A 13,080-nucleotide genomic window follows, 5' to 3' on the forward strand; every position below is an offset into this window, starting at 1 on the left:
AGTAGTGAGGGATAATAGAAAGCTGAGTCTCTTTGGTACTGACATTTGATTGGAGCTATATTATTTCCCATCCATCCATCCATCCTGACCATGGAGGTACTCATTAAACTCCAGGAAATAGAAAGGATTGTGCCTTGGGGACATATTGCAGGATCCTATAACCACCACAGCTGCAGCCATGCCTTCCTGCTGGCCCCAAGGAACCCACACAGAACCATCAAGGTGGGAACAGACCTTGGCAGCACCCCAGAAGAAACCAAAAACTAGCACAGCCTATGTGACCACTGGGCTAAGCACCCTCTTTTCTGGAGATCTTTCTGGTAAAACATATGATTGCCTTAAGCTCTTGGTAGTCTGCCTGCTTTTTAATTAGTAGATGACTTCAAATGAAACTGCAAAAGAATTCAGCTCTTTGGAAACTTTGCCAAGCTTCAAACAAAGAAAATGAAAATACATGAATTATACCAGAAACAAGTGCTTTGCATTAGCTCTGCAGTGAGTTGGGGAGGACAAAGGGTATCTATCACACCTATGTGTGAGGATGGTCTGTGACAGTAAAATCCTGCAATAAAAGTGACACACTGAAGCTGCATGGCAGCCTCAGAGCAAATGTTTAGTTCTGTATCAAGTTAAGCTTTTATGTGTTTTATACTCTATTTGGTGAGTCTGCCTATGAGATACCCTACAGGCTATGAAATGAGTGATTTACTGGAAGCACAACAGCAAGTGCGCCAGAGAATGGGGAATGCACGGAACAGAAAAGCAGAGCACGTACAGACAAATATATATATATCTTATATATAAGATATTTCTGTGAAGTCGGGATAATTTTCAAAGCCAGCAGTGTAAGTGGAGGATGCTTTTTGCTCAGTTCTCCACGGACAACTGAAAACTGTTGATCGTAGAATGGTTCTGATGGTGCGTATGCAGTTTGAAGAGGTGAACATAACAATGTTCAAGTCAACAATCTGTTCAAGCTGGAGGGGAACAGAGTTAGACTGGAGATGAGGAGAGGGTTCTTCACTGTGAGGGTGGTGGAGCACTGGAACAGGTTGCCCAGGGAGGTGGTTGAGGCCCCATCCCTGGAGATATTCGAGGTGAGGCTTGACGAGGCCCTGGGCAACCTGGTCTAGTTGGGGGTGTCCCTGCTGACTGCGGGGAGGTCGGACTAGATGACCTTTGGAGCTCCCTTCCGGCCTGGACCATTCTATGATTCTATGAAATATAGGGTGGTGGGAAAAGGCTGGTGTGGAGCTGGTGGGGTAGGAAAGGTGAAGCTAGAAGAATGAAATTAGGGGGATGAGCTAGGGAAGAAGCCAAGAGGAGAAATGAGACTTAGCCATACATTGAAATACAGCAAGATTATCAACAGTTTGTCCAGACATAGCTACTCTCTCCTCTGACAAGTCACAAAGGAAGCACTTTGTGTAAAAGGCACATTTCTAATAACGTAGTTTTTTATAGGGCGGTGTTCTAGAAATAAGCTGCATATTTTTTATCACCAGTGACGATGCTTGTCGCGGGGCTCCTTAGTTCGTCCCATCTCTGAGTAGAATCCGGTTCTTTTCAGCCAAACTGCCATAACTTCATGTCAGCAGCTGAGGGCACTGTATGACCGGCAAAAGGGAAATCACGGTCCTGCCGACAGCTGACCTGAGGCAGGAGGACAGGCCTCCTGGTAGCTGAAAGCCGGCTAAAAGGCCATCTCTCCCCCCCAAACCTCCCAGCCCGGTGTGGACTGCAAGGCTGGCGGCGTGTGTGACCATGGGGGCACAGCCAATGGGCTCAGACTGGCACACTGGTGGTGGAAAAAAAAGCGTGTCAGCAGCACCGTGGGCAGGAAGCTCAGGTGTGAGACGGCCTGGGGGCTAGGCAGAGGGTATCGATACAGATTTCACATCAGGGCTTGGTTGCCCTGGCAAATTCACGGCCACGAACAGTGCCAAGGTTCTGTAATATGCAGGAAATCCAGGATTTAATGCACTTGTTTCTGGAAATTTAAGTCTTCAAACACCTCATTTTCCCAATGCTAGGGTAAGAACGAGTAGTTCCTGCCAAGACCTTCTTCCCACAAGTCTGTAATTAGGCCACTTATGACTCTGTCAAATTCCCATTCCTCATCTGACCCAAGGATTTATGCATGCCGAGGCTTCCCAGACCCCCAGTAATCAGGCTTTTATGAAAAAAAGCTGTACACTTTTGTCAAAATGAAGTTGTAGGGATAAGGGATTAGTTTTTTTCTGCAGCCAGAGACAGAATGTGTGTCTGAGTCTGGGCTACATTCGCCCTGATTCTTGGCAGGGTAACTGCAGTGCTGCATACTGATCTGGCTACAAAGCTGCTGCTATCTAAGCTAGCTTGCAAATTAGCTTCTAGTGCAGGCTGCAGGTACACTTAAGCACTCTGAGGATGTAACTTGCAAGAAAAAGATGTTACAGAGCACCGTCTAGGATGACTTTCCTCTTGCAAGATAGGAAAGGGTTAGTTTCAAGCTTTTGTTAAGAATGTCATTTTATCCAGGAGAGCTGCTGCTTTAGAAGGAAAAAGTTAAATACATTAATTACAAAATATCCAGTAGCTCTCCACAGAAGCTAAGAAATGTAATATAAGTGTAAGAAATGTGCCAGCACAGAGGCTTTTAGAGGCCTCTGGAACACTGAAGTATTGAATTTAGTATTTCCGGGTAAAGTTACCCGATGAGCTGTGCATCTTAGGACTTAGAAGGCAGTGCAGAACTTGCTAGGCAGTGGAAAAACTGGAGAAAAGGAAAGATAAAGTAACAAATTCAGAGGCAGAAAGGGCGGAAACACAATTCGCCAACAGGATCGAGAATGCTGTTAAAAATTCTTATTCCTGCAACAGCTTTCCCTTTAGCAAAACCTTGCAATCAATACACACCTTGAGACAAGTGTTAGGTAAATGCTACCTGTGCCAAAGTGGGATCAGCAATCTCAGAGTAACTGCACAGGCTGCCCGGGGCAGCAGGGCAGCCTCACGGCCCTTGGTAACCCAGAGGGAACACGGCCTAAAGACTTTGCTGCAGCAAAGGACGTGAGAATGAGCAGCCCTGGTCTTGTGTAGCAGAACACTTTGCATATTCAGCTTTAACCATGAGCTTGTGTACTCTTGAAGTCAAGCTTAACGATCTCCTCTGAACGTTTACCAGACAAAGCCTGTTTTTTCTTAAATTCGCATTTCGCCACGTGCAGTACCACTTCTTTCCAGCGGAGGGAAAACGTGTACCTCTATCCAGCCTATTTTCCCCTTTCCCCACCGCCTTCCAGCAGGGCCGACCGAAGCAACTCAACTGACAGAAAACAAAGCATCAAGAAAACACCTTTACATTAAGTAATTTATTTTGCAATAACGGATATTAATTTGGAGAAAGTTTCGTTTCATGAGGGAAGCAATATTTGTGCGGGAAGCCAATGCTTGTAAGGTTAGGGGCTTAGTGAACACAGGGCCGGGTACGGTCTGTGTATCCCAGTTTTTCCCTCTTCTTGCTTTTACCTCTGTCCCTATGGTTAATCACTAGTAATGCTAACGTGACTTGGCTAGACTTTGCAGAGCCAGGTAGGAAGCAAGACACCTGCATGCAGGAGCAGTGTCCAGTGCACGTCCGGTGAAAACCCACGGGTGGGGAAAGTAGAGTGTGCAGAATCCAATATATTTGATATTTGAGCACTGGAACCTTGCATGCATCCTCATGTTGACGCTGTAAAATAAGTGTGTTTTTTTGCTGTTGTTTTGAGATCTGAAATGAGGGATGTTCAGAGACTGACACTGAAATAATTTATACTGTTACATGCTCTGAGACTCATTTGTACTAAATCAACTAGACTTTGATTTTTACCAGCAATGAAAGTAGGCAGAAATATTCTTAGTATGTGCCAACGAGGAAATAAATCTTCAGAAATGTGTAAAAAACTGAGGAAGTAATGAACTTCAGCGTTTTTGCATCTTCAGAATAGGATAAACGCAAAGCTATGCCACACTTCAAAACTTTTCTCCCACGTACACACTTGACTCTGCAACAGTCATTTATAATCAGACCTCTAGATGAGAGGTCCTGGACTACCATTGCCGTCGGGGGTCTTCAAAATTAATTTGTGTGCCTTTGGGTTGTTCAAGGAAATATTTCTGCTTGTGAAAGGGACATTTTAGAGCTGACTGTATCACCGGGCGGCTCTGGAGGGTGCCGCTAGGCTTCGCGCGGGTTCTCCGCGCAACAGGAGGGAGGGAGAGGGTCGCTCCTCGGCAGCGTGGGTCGCACCCCAGTGCCTTGCACTGGCCGGTCTGTCACAGACCCCTGCCGCCCCACCGAGCGCCAACTCCGCAGAAGACCCCTCGGTGCCGCGGTTCCCCTCGGCGCCTTCCCATCCGGACGGGGCTCAGCACCCTCCGCAGCGGGACTCTCCTCCCCGACCCACCGAGGCGGTGGGGTCCCGCGGCCGCGCAGGGCAGGGCGGGGAGCGGGGAGCGCTCCCCTCGGGCCGCCCCGGGGCCGGGCCAAGGCGGGCGGGCGGAGCGGGTCCCCGGCGGGGGCTGTCCCGCCGCGGCGGGGCGGAGCTGCCGCCCGCCATATAAGCGGCGTTGCGGAGCGCTGCCGGCTGTCTGGAGAGCGTCGGGAGCGGGGCGGGAAGGCGAGGGAAGGCTCGGCGGGCAGGACGGAGCCGGCGAGGCGCGGGGATGGAGCTGCTGCGGACCATCGCCTACCCGCCGGGCGGCGGCAATGGCGGTGGCGGTGCCACCAAGGGCTGCGAGGCGGCGGCGGTGGGCAGAGCGGCCGGCGGCGAGTCGCGGAGGAAGAAGGCGGAGGAGCAGCCGCCGCCGCACCAGCACCCCCACCCCGCCGCGGAGGTCTCCCGGATTATAACCGACCCCACCACGGGGAAGCGATACTGCCGCGGAAAAGTGCTGGGAAAGGTAATGGCCGCGGCGGGGGCTGCGCTCCGGCGGGGGGCGGTGGGGGGGGGATGCCGGACCCCCGGTGGGATTTGCCCTGTCGGTTCAAACGCGGTGGGTCCGAGCGCCCTTCCCGTCCCCGACTCATCGCCGTCCCTGATTGCCAGCGGAATCGTGCCTTCAGCTCGGGAAAGCCTGCAGAAATAATGATTTCGGTGTTCCGTGCGGGGCGGGGGGGGGGAGGAAAGGGGGGAGCCGCAAGGCGAACCCTGAGATGGGCGATGAACCCCAGACCTGCCTTTTGCCAAATTATCCTGTGCGAAGGAAGTTGCGCGCCTTGACTAATGCGTGAGCTGGTGAATGACTAAGTGTGGGACTTCTTTCATACCTGCTATAATTGCCTTTTTCTCGTGTGTCTCTCTAGGGTGGATTCGCCAAGTGCTATGAGATGACAGATTTGACAACAAACAAAGTTTATGCTGCAAAAATCATTCCTCACAGCAGAGTAGCAAAACCTCATCAAAGGGAGAAGGTGTGTGTGCATGAATGGCTTTTTTTTTTGTTCCCCTTCTCAAACTCTTTGTGTGCTGGATTGCCCAGCCCTTTTCCTGAAAGGATTCTGATACGAGCTGTCTGCTCAACCTTGTGGACGCAAGGCTAACAAACACTTTTTTCTTTTCTTCCTCCTCTTTGTCTCTTCAGATTGATAAAGAGATTGAGCTGCACAGAATGCTTAATCATAGACACGTTGTGCAGTTTTACCACTACTTTGAAGACAGAGAGAATATTTACATTCTTCTGGAGTACTGCAGTAGAAGGGTGAGCATCAACTAGGAGAAATCCAGTATTTACTTACCTGGAATCTGCAACTAATTTAAATGTGTGATGTGTAAAAGGTATTTTCGTGGCTTCTTTAGCTGTCATTTCTCCATGCATTGATTTACTTTTGCTTAAGGTGGATGTTGTGGGTGAATGTCCTGTGACATTTCTGCATTTGTTTTTCCTCTGCAGTCAATGGCTCACATCTTAAAAGCGAGGAAGGTATTGACGGAACCAGAAGTACGATACTACCTCAGGCAAATTGTGTCAGGGCTCAAGTATCTTCATGAACAGGAAATCTTGCACAGGGATCTTAAGCTAGGTAAGTTTTCCTCCTCGCCGACTTCAAAACACACTCCTTCAGTCCGGTCAGCATTGTACCACTTTACGTTTGTATGGCGATAGCTTAATTAATAAAATTGGCTCAGTCTGTCTTCACAGTGGAAACTTGGAGTGCTTAAGGCATGACATTAAGCATTCCTGCTTTAAAAAAAAAAAAAATCTTGGCCACCTTCTGTCTTTGAACAAAGTATGAGTCAGCACCTGTGGCAAATGCATTCCTACCTTGCAAGAAAAGGGCTAACTGGCATTTCTCTCTGCTAGGTAACTTCTTCATTAATGAGAACATGGAACTGAAACTGGGTGACTTTGGCTTGGCAGCTAGGCTGGAACCACTGGAGCACAGGAGGAGGTAGGAGCCTCAAAATGCAAAGTCTAGTAGTAAATGAAACCAAATTCATTTAGAAATGAAAAATCCTGTTCCATAGCAAAAGCTAATTGCTTCTGGGATCAAGACTTCCCCTTCTAGAAAACAGGCTGCTCTGCTTTGAATTCTGGTTTCCTCTGAGCATTTGAATAATAGCAAATGCCGGAGGCAGGGTACCTGACTGACGAATAATGCAGATAGGAGTCTGCTGTTCCTCTATCACGTAGATGTGTTTCATGCTGTCTCCAATGTTAACATTCATACAGCTCCTCTTTAGGAGTCCCTAAGTTCTTGTCCAAACTTGAGAAGAAAACCTGCCCTATGAAAAATAGCTTCTCTCCTCTTTCTATCTGAAATACTAACAGGCTCTGTGGCCTCTTTGATTTGCAGAACAATATGTGGCACACCAAATTACCTCTCTCCAGAAGTCCTCAACAAACAAGGGCATGGCTGTGAATCTGACATCTGGGCCTTAGGCTGTGTAATGTAAGTACTTCACTACCTTTGAAATGAAATATTTCTGTCACTGGCTTAGGCTTTTAAGAGTTCAAAGTGGATGCAGTACTGCATCAGTTTGCAACCCTTCATACATGTCTAGCCCAAGTGCAGAAATTCTCCTTTGTGTCAGCAGACAAAGCCTTTTGAGTAGTTGCAGAAAAGTACGGTGCGTGTGTAAAATAAACAAAATTGTTTTCCTTTGCTTTTAAACAGGTATACCATGCTGTTGGGAAGACCCCCTTTTGAGACCACGAATCTTAAAGAAACGTACAGATGTATAAGGGAAGCAAGATACAGCCTGCCTTCATCTCTCTTGGCACCTGCAAAACACTTAATAGCTAGCATGTTGTCAAAAAATCCTGAAGATCGGCCCAGTTTAGATGAAATAATTAGACACGAATTTTTTGTACAGGTTTGTACTGTCTAGTATTCTGGCTGAAAAAATGCCCACCTTAGAAATGCAATATGGTCTAAAAATTATTTTCTGAATCTCATTTCCACAGGGCTTTACACCCGATAGACTTTCTGCTAGCTGTTGTCACACTGTTCCTGATTTCCATTTGTCAAGTCCTGCTAAAAATTTCTTCAAAAAAGCAGCTGCTGCTCTCTTTGGCAAAAAGGATAAAGCCAGATACTTTGACACACATAGTAAGTGGATTGTAACTATGCTTGAAACTTATCTCTAATGCCATCAATGTCATGCTAGTAATGTACAGCTATGAGATAGCAACAGAGCATGTGTACTTATATCTCCTCCCTGGGTTAGTTTTGACCTCTTTATCAATAAGTATAGATGGTAGCCTGCAACTTGCGCCAACTTACATAAGCAAATGCTGCTTATAGCATACTGAAAATCTATATTGGGCATCAGTTAGTCTGTCGTGTCTGGTGGTACCATAGTTCTGGGAAACTGCGGCAGATTTAGAAGAAGCTACTGGAGGGAGACAATGTGCTTTCCGCAGCTAACTTACTAGGCTTTTTGTAATTGAACAGTACCTCCAGATGCAGTATTTATTATTTCTTTTTTTTTTTGTATTACAGACAGACTAGCTAAAGAAGATGAAGAAATCTACAAGCTCAGGCATGATTTGAAGAAGACATCGATAACCCAGCAGCCCCACAAACACAGAACAGATGAGGTAAATGCAAGTGCAGTTCAATTCAAATCCAATAACAGTTGGGTGGGGTGGCTATAATTAAATTATATTTGACTTGGATATCAGAGCTGGGGCCGTACATGGCATAATCAAGCTTAAATGATTAGCAGGAGCTGCTTTAAAAGAGGGCTTAGCAAAGCTTCACCAAAGTATAGTAGCCTTTGTAGGGAGACTATCAATTTTGGCTTTTGAGTAATTATAGTATCTGCCTGGAGTCAATTGTCGCCTGTGTGGTAACTTGTCTGCCAGGTGCTCTTTCCCAATATTCCAAACACAGGGCTTCGGTTCATGATTAACTAGGACTTCCTAAAGAATAAATCGCTGAGATCTAACTCTTGGCATTTGGTGTTCAGACCTGCATGCAGCTGTTCTTTTGCTAGGGCAGGAGAGCAGAGGACTGATTAATAGTGTGTAAGATGCAAATTGAAGATCTAAAGGAATGGAAAGACCTGGTGTGCTGCTTCAAGCTCAGTCTAACAGCAGCTCTTTGTACTTGCTGGAGACACTAATACCAGTTTCCCTAGAATTTATCATTTGTTGAGAGACAGGAGAGCCATGCAAAACTTGTGTATAAGCCTTGGCTTGTGTTATGTTTGATGTTTACATGTCTGACATCTCTTCCAGGAAATCCAGCCTCTTATCACAACAGTAGTGAAGCCGGGGGTGCTACCAGAAAATAAGCAGATTGGAGACTCTATTCGGATGATAGTCAGGGGAACTTTGGGAAGCTGCAGCAGTAGCAGTGAATGTAAGTGCAGCAACATGTAATCTCTAATTCTAAATCCCACCTTTAGTTTTCTCATGTCTTGGACTCAGAAGCTTGAAATAAACAGCTCCTCTCCTACCCACCCCTATTTTTGAGTCTCTAAATTTCAGAGCTAATATTTTGGAAGAATTAAAACTGGAAAGCTATAAAGGCTAAGCTTCTTAAAGTTAGAGTCTAGATAGCTGAAACGTTTACAATGAAAGCCTGCTCTGTGTGTTCTTGTTAGTCTAATAATCCTTCTCTTTCAGGCCTGGAAGACAGTACCATGGGGAGTGTTGCCGATACAGTCGCAAGGGTGTTGCGAGGATGTCTGGAGAACATGCCAGAAGCAGACAGCATTCCCAAAGAACAGCTGACAGCATCCTTCCAGTGGGTTACAAAATGGGTGGACTATTCTAACAAGTACGGCTTTGGGTACCAGCTGTCAGATCACACTGTCGGTGTCCTTTTCAACAACGGGGCTCATATGAGCCTTCTGCCAGACAAAAAGTAAGAATGATTACAAAACCAAGAATTCTCTAAGGTGGTTTAAACATGAAAAGCTTTTATCTCATCTCTAACCTCCTTACTTTCTTTCTCCTCTTACAGAACAGTCCACTACTATGCTGAGCTAGGCCAGTGTTCTGTCTTCTCAGCCACAGAGGCTCCTGAGCAGTTCATCAGCCAAGTGACTGTACTGAAGTATTTCTCTCACTACATGGAAGAGAACCTAATGGATGTAAGTTCAGCACCTTCTGGATCTTGAGCTGTAAAAATGCACAGGATGTGAACTGAGTGATTAATATAATGTCTGTTTCCATTTCTAGGGAGGAGATTTGCCCAGCCTAACAGATGTGCGCAGGCCCAGGCTTTACCTCCTGCAGTGGCTTAAATCTGATAAAGCATTAATGATGCTCTTCAATGATGGCACGTTTCAAGTAAGTTTGGTAGTGTCACCAGAGGAAATGTTTCTAAAATATTTTATCCAGTTTTATGGCAATAAGTGCCAGAAATTGAGAGGAGAATGTATAGAAACAGGAATTTGTTTCTCTTTCACAGGTGAACTTCTATCATGATCACACGAAAATCATCATTTGCAATCAGAGTGAGGAGTATCTCCTTACCTACATCAATGAAGAGAGGATATCCACAACGTTTCGTCTGACAACTCTTCTGGTTTCTGGATGCTCATTGGAACTAAAACACAGAATGGAATATGCTCTGAACATGCTGCTGCAGCGATGTAACTGAAGGAACTGACTCCGTTTAAACAAAACGGAACCTTTTGTTCACTGTGAAATCTACAGTGGGGATAGTGGAGCAGTGGGGATGGTGGAGCAACTAGTATGTTGATGATGGATGTGTGGTGGTACGAAAACTTGACTGTCCTAGTGTGCTGGGCACACATCTATTAGAAGCTTAAACCTACTGTTGGACTAAAATGGTGTGACAAGGAGTTCTTTGGACCATAGTTTTCTGTGCTTCGTGTGTGTTAAAGATGTTTTTGACTTGAACTCTGAGCAGAGTGTGACTGCTTGCTCTGTAAGACAGCATTTCTGATGGAGTTAAACTGTGAATATGCATCTGGAAGGGGAGGGAAGGGAAAGCTCCATTGTAATAAGCAGCCTCTGGCTGCTTAACTGTGAACTATGGCCATACTCTTTTTTTTTTTTTTTCCCCCGATTTTTCAAAAACACCCACACTTGTGGCTGGCAAAGTGCATTCCTTGTTAATATTTTTTTTATTTATTACAGCCTAAAGTGAAGTATTTATTACACAACATTTTTTTTGGATCTTGGCATTTTAAATATAAATCTCTTGGCAATAAAGAGAATGGAAATCTGAAGCATCATTCTCCACTCTTTTTACAAGACACCTTAACATGCTTTGCTGTGCCAAAAATCTTGCAGGTCTGCTTTCCTCATACCATTTTAAAAAAAGTCTGATACAGGTCATGATATGAATGTCAGGCTCTAACACTGAGCAGTTTGCCTGTGTCTATGGATGCTCATAGCCACAAACACCACTATGCTGCTGCTAATTATGGAGCTTGCAGATGTAGGCCTTGACACTTTGTTATGGTCTGAGGGACTAAAACCAAAAGAATGGATCTTTTCAAGATATGATATCCTGGAATTGATGCTTTGCACTGACTGAAAAAGAACTTCTGGATGGTACTTGGTGGATAGTAGCTATGATGATGAGCTGTACAAGCTTCCTTCTCTTACTTGCTGTGGAAGCACTGCTCTTACCCACTAAGGGGACAGAAGTATCCTGATACCTCAATGGTAGAAGGAATTGTTCATACCTTTCACTGCCTCTCAATTGTGCTTTATTGTGTGTGTTTCTACCCTTGGTTAAATGGTAACCCCAGTGAAGTAAAATCAAAACAGAAGATGAAATGCCAACTTCTACTATATACTTTAGGCTTATTCTATTCAATTGATAACATCGGACAACTGCAAGTGTTACTAATACCACTTATTGGTATGCCATAAGTTCTCTGTAAAGTAGCTCAAAACATCCTAAGGACAGCATAGGGATGGCCTGCTGTTTGGTGCAATCCTACTGCTAATAATCATACACTTACTAGAGCAGTTGTTATCCTAAACTCAAGGCAATGCCATTTGTCAGTTAAACTATGCAAATAGATGGGTTTTTTGAGGACTCATGACTCAGTGTGGGGTGGGGAAATATCTACTTGGGGGCTGGTCTTATTTCTCTCTAGAAATTATGTAGCACCTGGCCTTACATAAACACAGCAATCTCCAAGGAACTGTTCTGATGCAGCAGCAAGCAGTAGTTCAATCACTTATTTGGATTAGTCTTCGTATAACTGAACGAGGGCTGTTCTGAAAGACAGACCTCCATAGCCATCGGTGTTTCAATCACAGCAGCTGAAAGGAAGGAGCAGGCAGTCAATGTAATAAAGTGCACACTGAACAAGGTACAGATGTTAACCCAGAATGGTGAGCAGAAGAGGTATCACTGGCTTGCTTCATCTTGCAGCAAGTGTGTATAAATGTGATTGTTTTCCTTGTATTGAATACCATGCATTAGGTAATATTTATTTACTTCTCAAGTCTAGACAGGAAGACCTAATTGAGTTCTTCAGATGGATTCATGAATGTAACTCTAGGCAGTTCAGTGAAGTTAAATATATAATTGCTATAGTTAGCAGAATTCAGCTCCCCAGCTGTCTGCTTTCTGCAAGGGATAACGATTGATTTTATTCTTGGGATGCCATGACTGACTTGCCTAATTCTGCTGCACACATACAGCCACTGTTGAGCCCTTTTTCCTTACAAAGTAAGATCTCACTTTTTGTTTAAGACACCAATAAGTATACAGTTTGTGTGCATTTGAAAAACAAAAATATGTGAGCTATAGTGCTTAACTTCTTCAAATGGAAAAACAGTTGGGTTTTTTTGACTATCTGTGTGCTTAATGAAGTATGAACCTCTACTTCAGCTGCTACAATTTCTTTAAGAATCAAAATAATTTTTCTATGGCTGGAATTAATTTTTTGGTGTAAGCAAATAAACTGACTTCAAGTGTAGGATGTTTAAAAGTGGATATAAAGGCCCCAAATGCTATTGTAGGATGCTACTTGGTTGTGGATAGTTGTAATGCACCTCACTCAAATACAGTTAAGTGAATCAGTTATTTGTATGCAGTGTGTATGTGTGATACCAGGATGCTTGGTGCTTTCTAAATCCTTCTGTATTTTTCTGGTTTATGCTCTGCATGCTTACCTCACTTTTTATTTTTATATTGCAAAATTGTGAGATGATTAGATCAGGTTAAGGAGAAATACCCGTTTAAAAGTACACTACCTTTGCTCTAGTCCTTCAGTCCAAGGAGGGAAAGCTGCTTTAAAATTTGTAATGTAAGAACTTGCATCAGGTACAAAGGCTCTGAAATTCTTTCCCAGGGTGGATCCTGTGTAAAGACACTGTAGTTCACTAATTGACCTTCTTATGTGACCAATCATATAACACCCTGTTGTAATTCTGCATATAGGAAGATTAATATTAGAAAGGCATTTGTCTACTTCTCTTTATAACAAAAGTCTTACCTTCTCTTGAAACAGAGTTAGATTTTATGCTTTTCAGGCAGTGATCCTAATCTTTTATATTGAAAACAAGAGCAAACATAGCATAAGAGTTTAGTTTGGGAGCATATATACTTGAATGAAAATGTGGGGATTAAAGGATTAGGTGAAAGTTAGCACATAGGTTTCACGGGTA

The 13,080-nt window shown here is 44.4% G+C and overlaps 1 protein-coding gene across 1 annotated transcript; it reads left to right on the forward strand.

Moving 5' to 3' along the window:
* Nucleotides 1–4,650: 4,650 nt before the first annotated feature.
* On the forward strand, nt 4,651–12,387 carry PLK2 (polo-like kinase 2). Its single transcript, XM_014965104.1, has 14 exons — nt 4,651–4,926; nt 5,330–5,437; nt 5,608–5,724; nt 5,917–6,046; nt 6,328–6,415; nt 6,821–6,916; nt 7,142–7,340; nt 7,432–7,576; nt 7,970–8,067; nt 8,710–8,833; nt 9,100–9,340; nt 9,440–9,569; nt 9,658–9,768; nt 9,890–12,387. Exons 1-14 carry the CDS (start codon nt 4,690–4,692, stop codon nt 10,079–10,081), a joined length of 2,016 nt encoding a protein of 671 aa, XP_014820590.1. The 5' UTR covers nt 4,651–4,689; the 3' UTR covers nt 10,082–12,387.
* Nucleotides 12,388–13,080: the final 693 nt, after the last annotated feature.

Source organism: Calidris pugnax, unplaced genomic scaffold (genome assembly GCF_001431845.1).
Source record: "Calidris pugnax isolate Ruff unplaced genomic scaffold, ASM143184v1 scaffold273, whole genome shotgun sequence".
In the NCBI taxonomy this organism is placed as follows: Eukaryota; Metazoa; Chordata; class Aves; order Charadriiformes; family Scolopacidae; genus Calidris; species Calidris pugnax.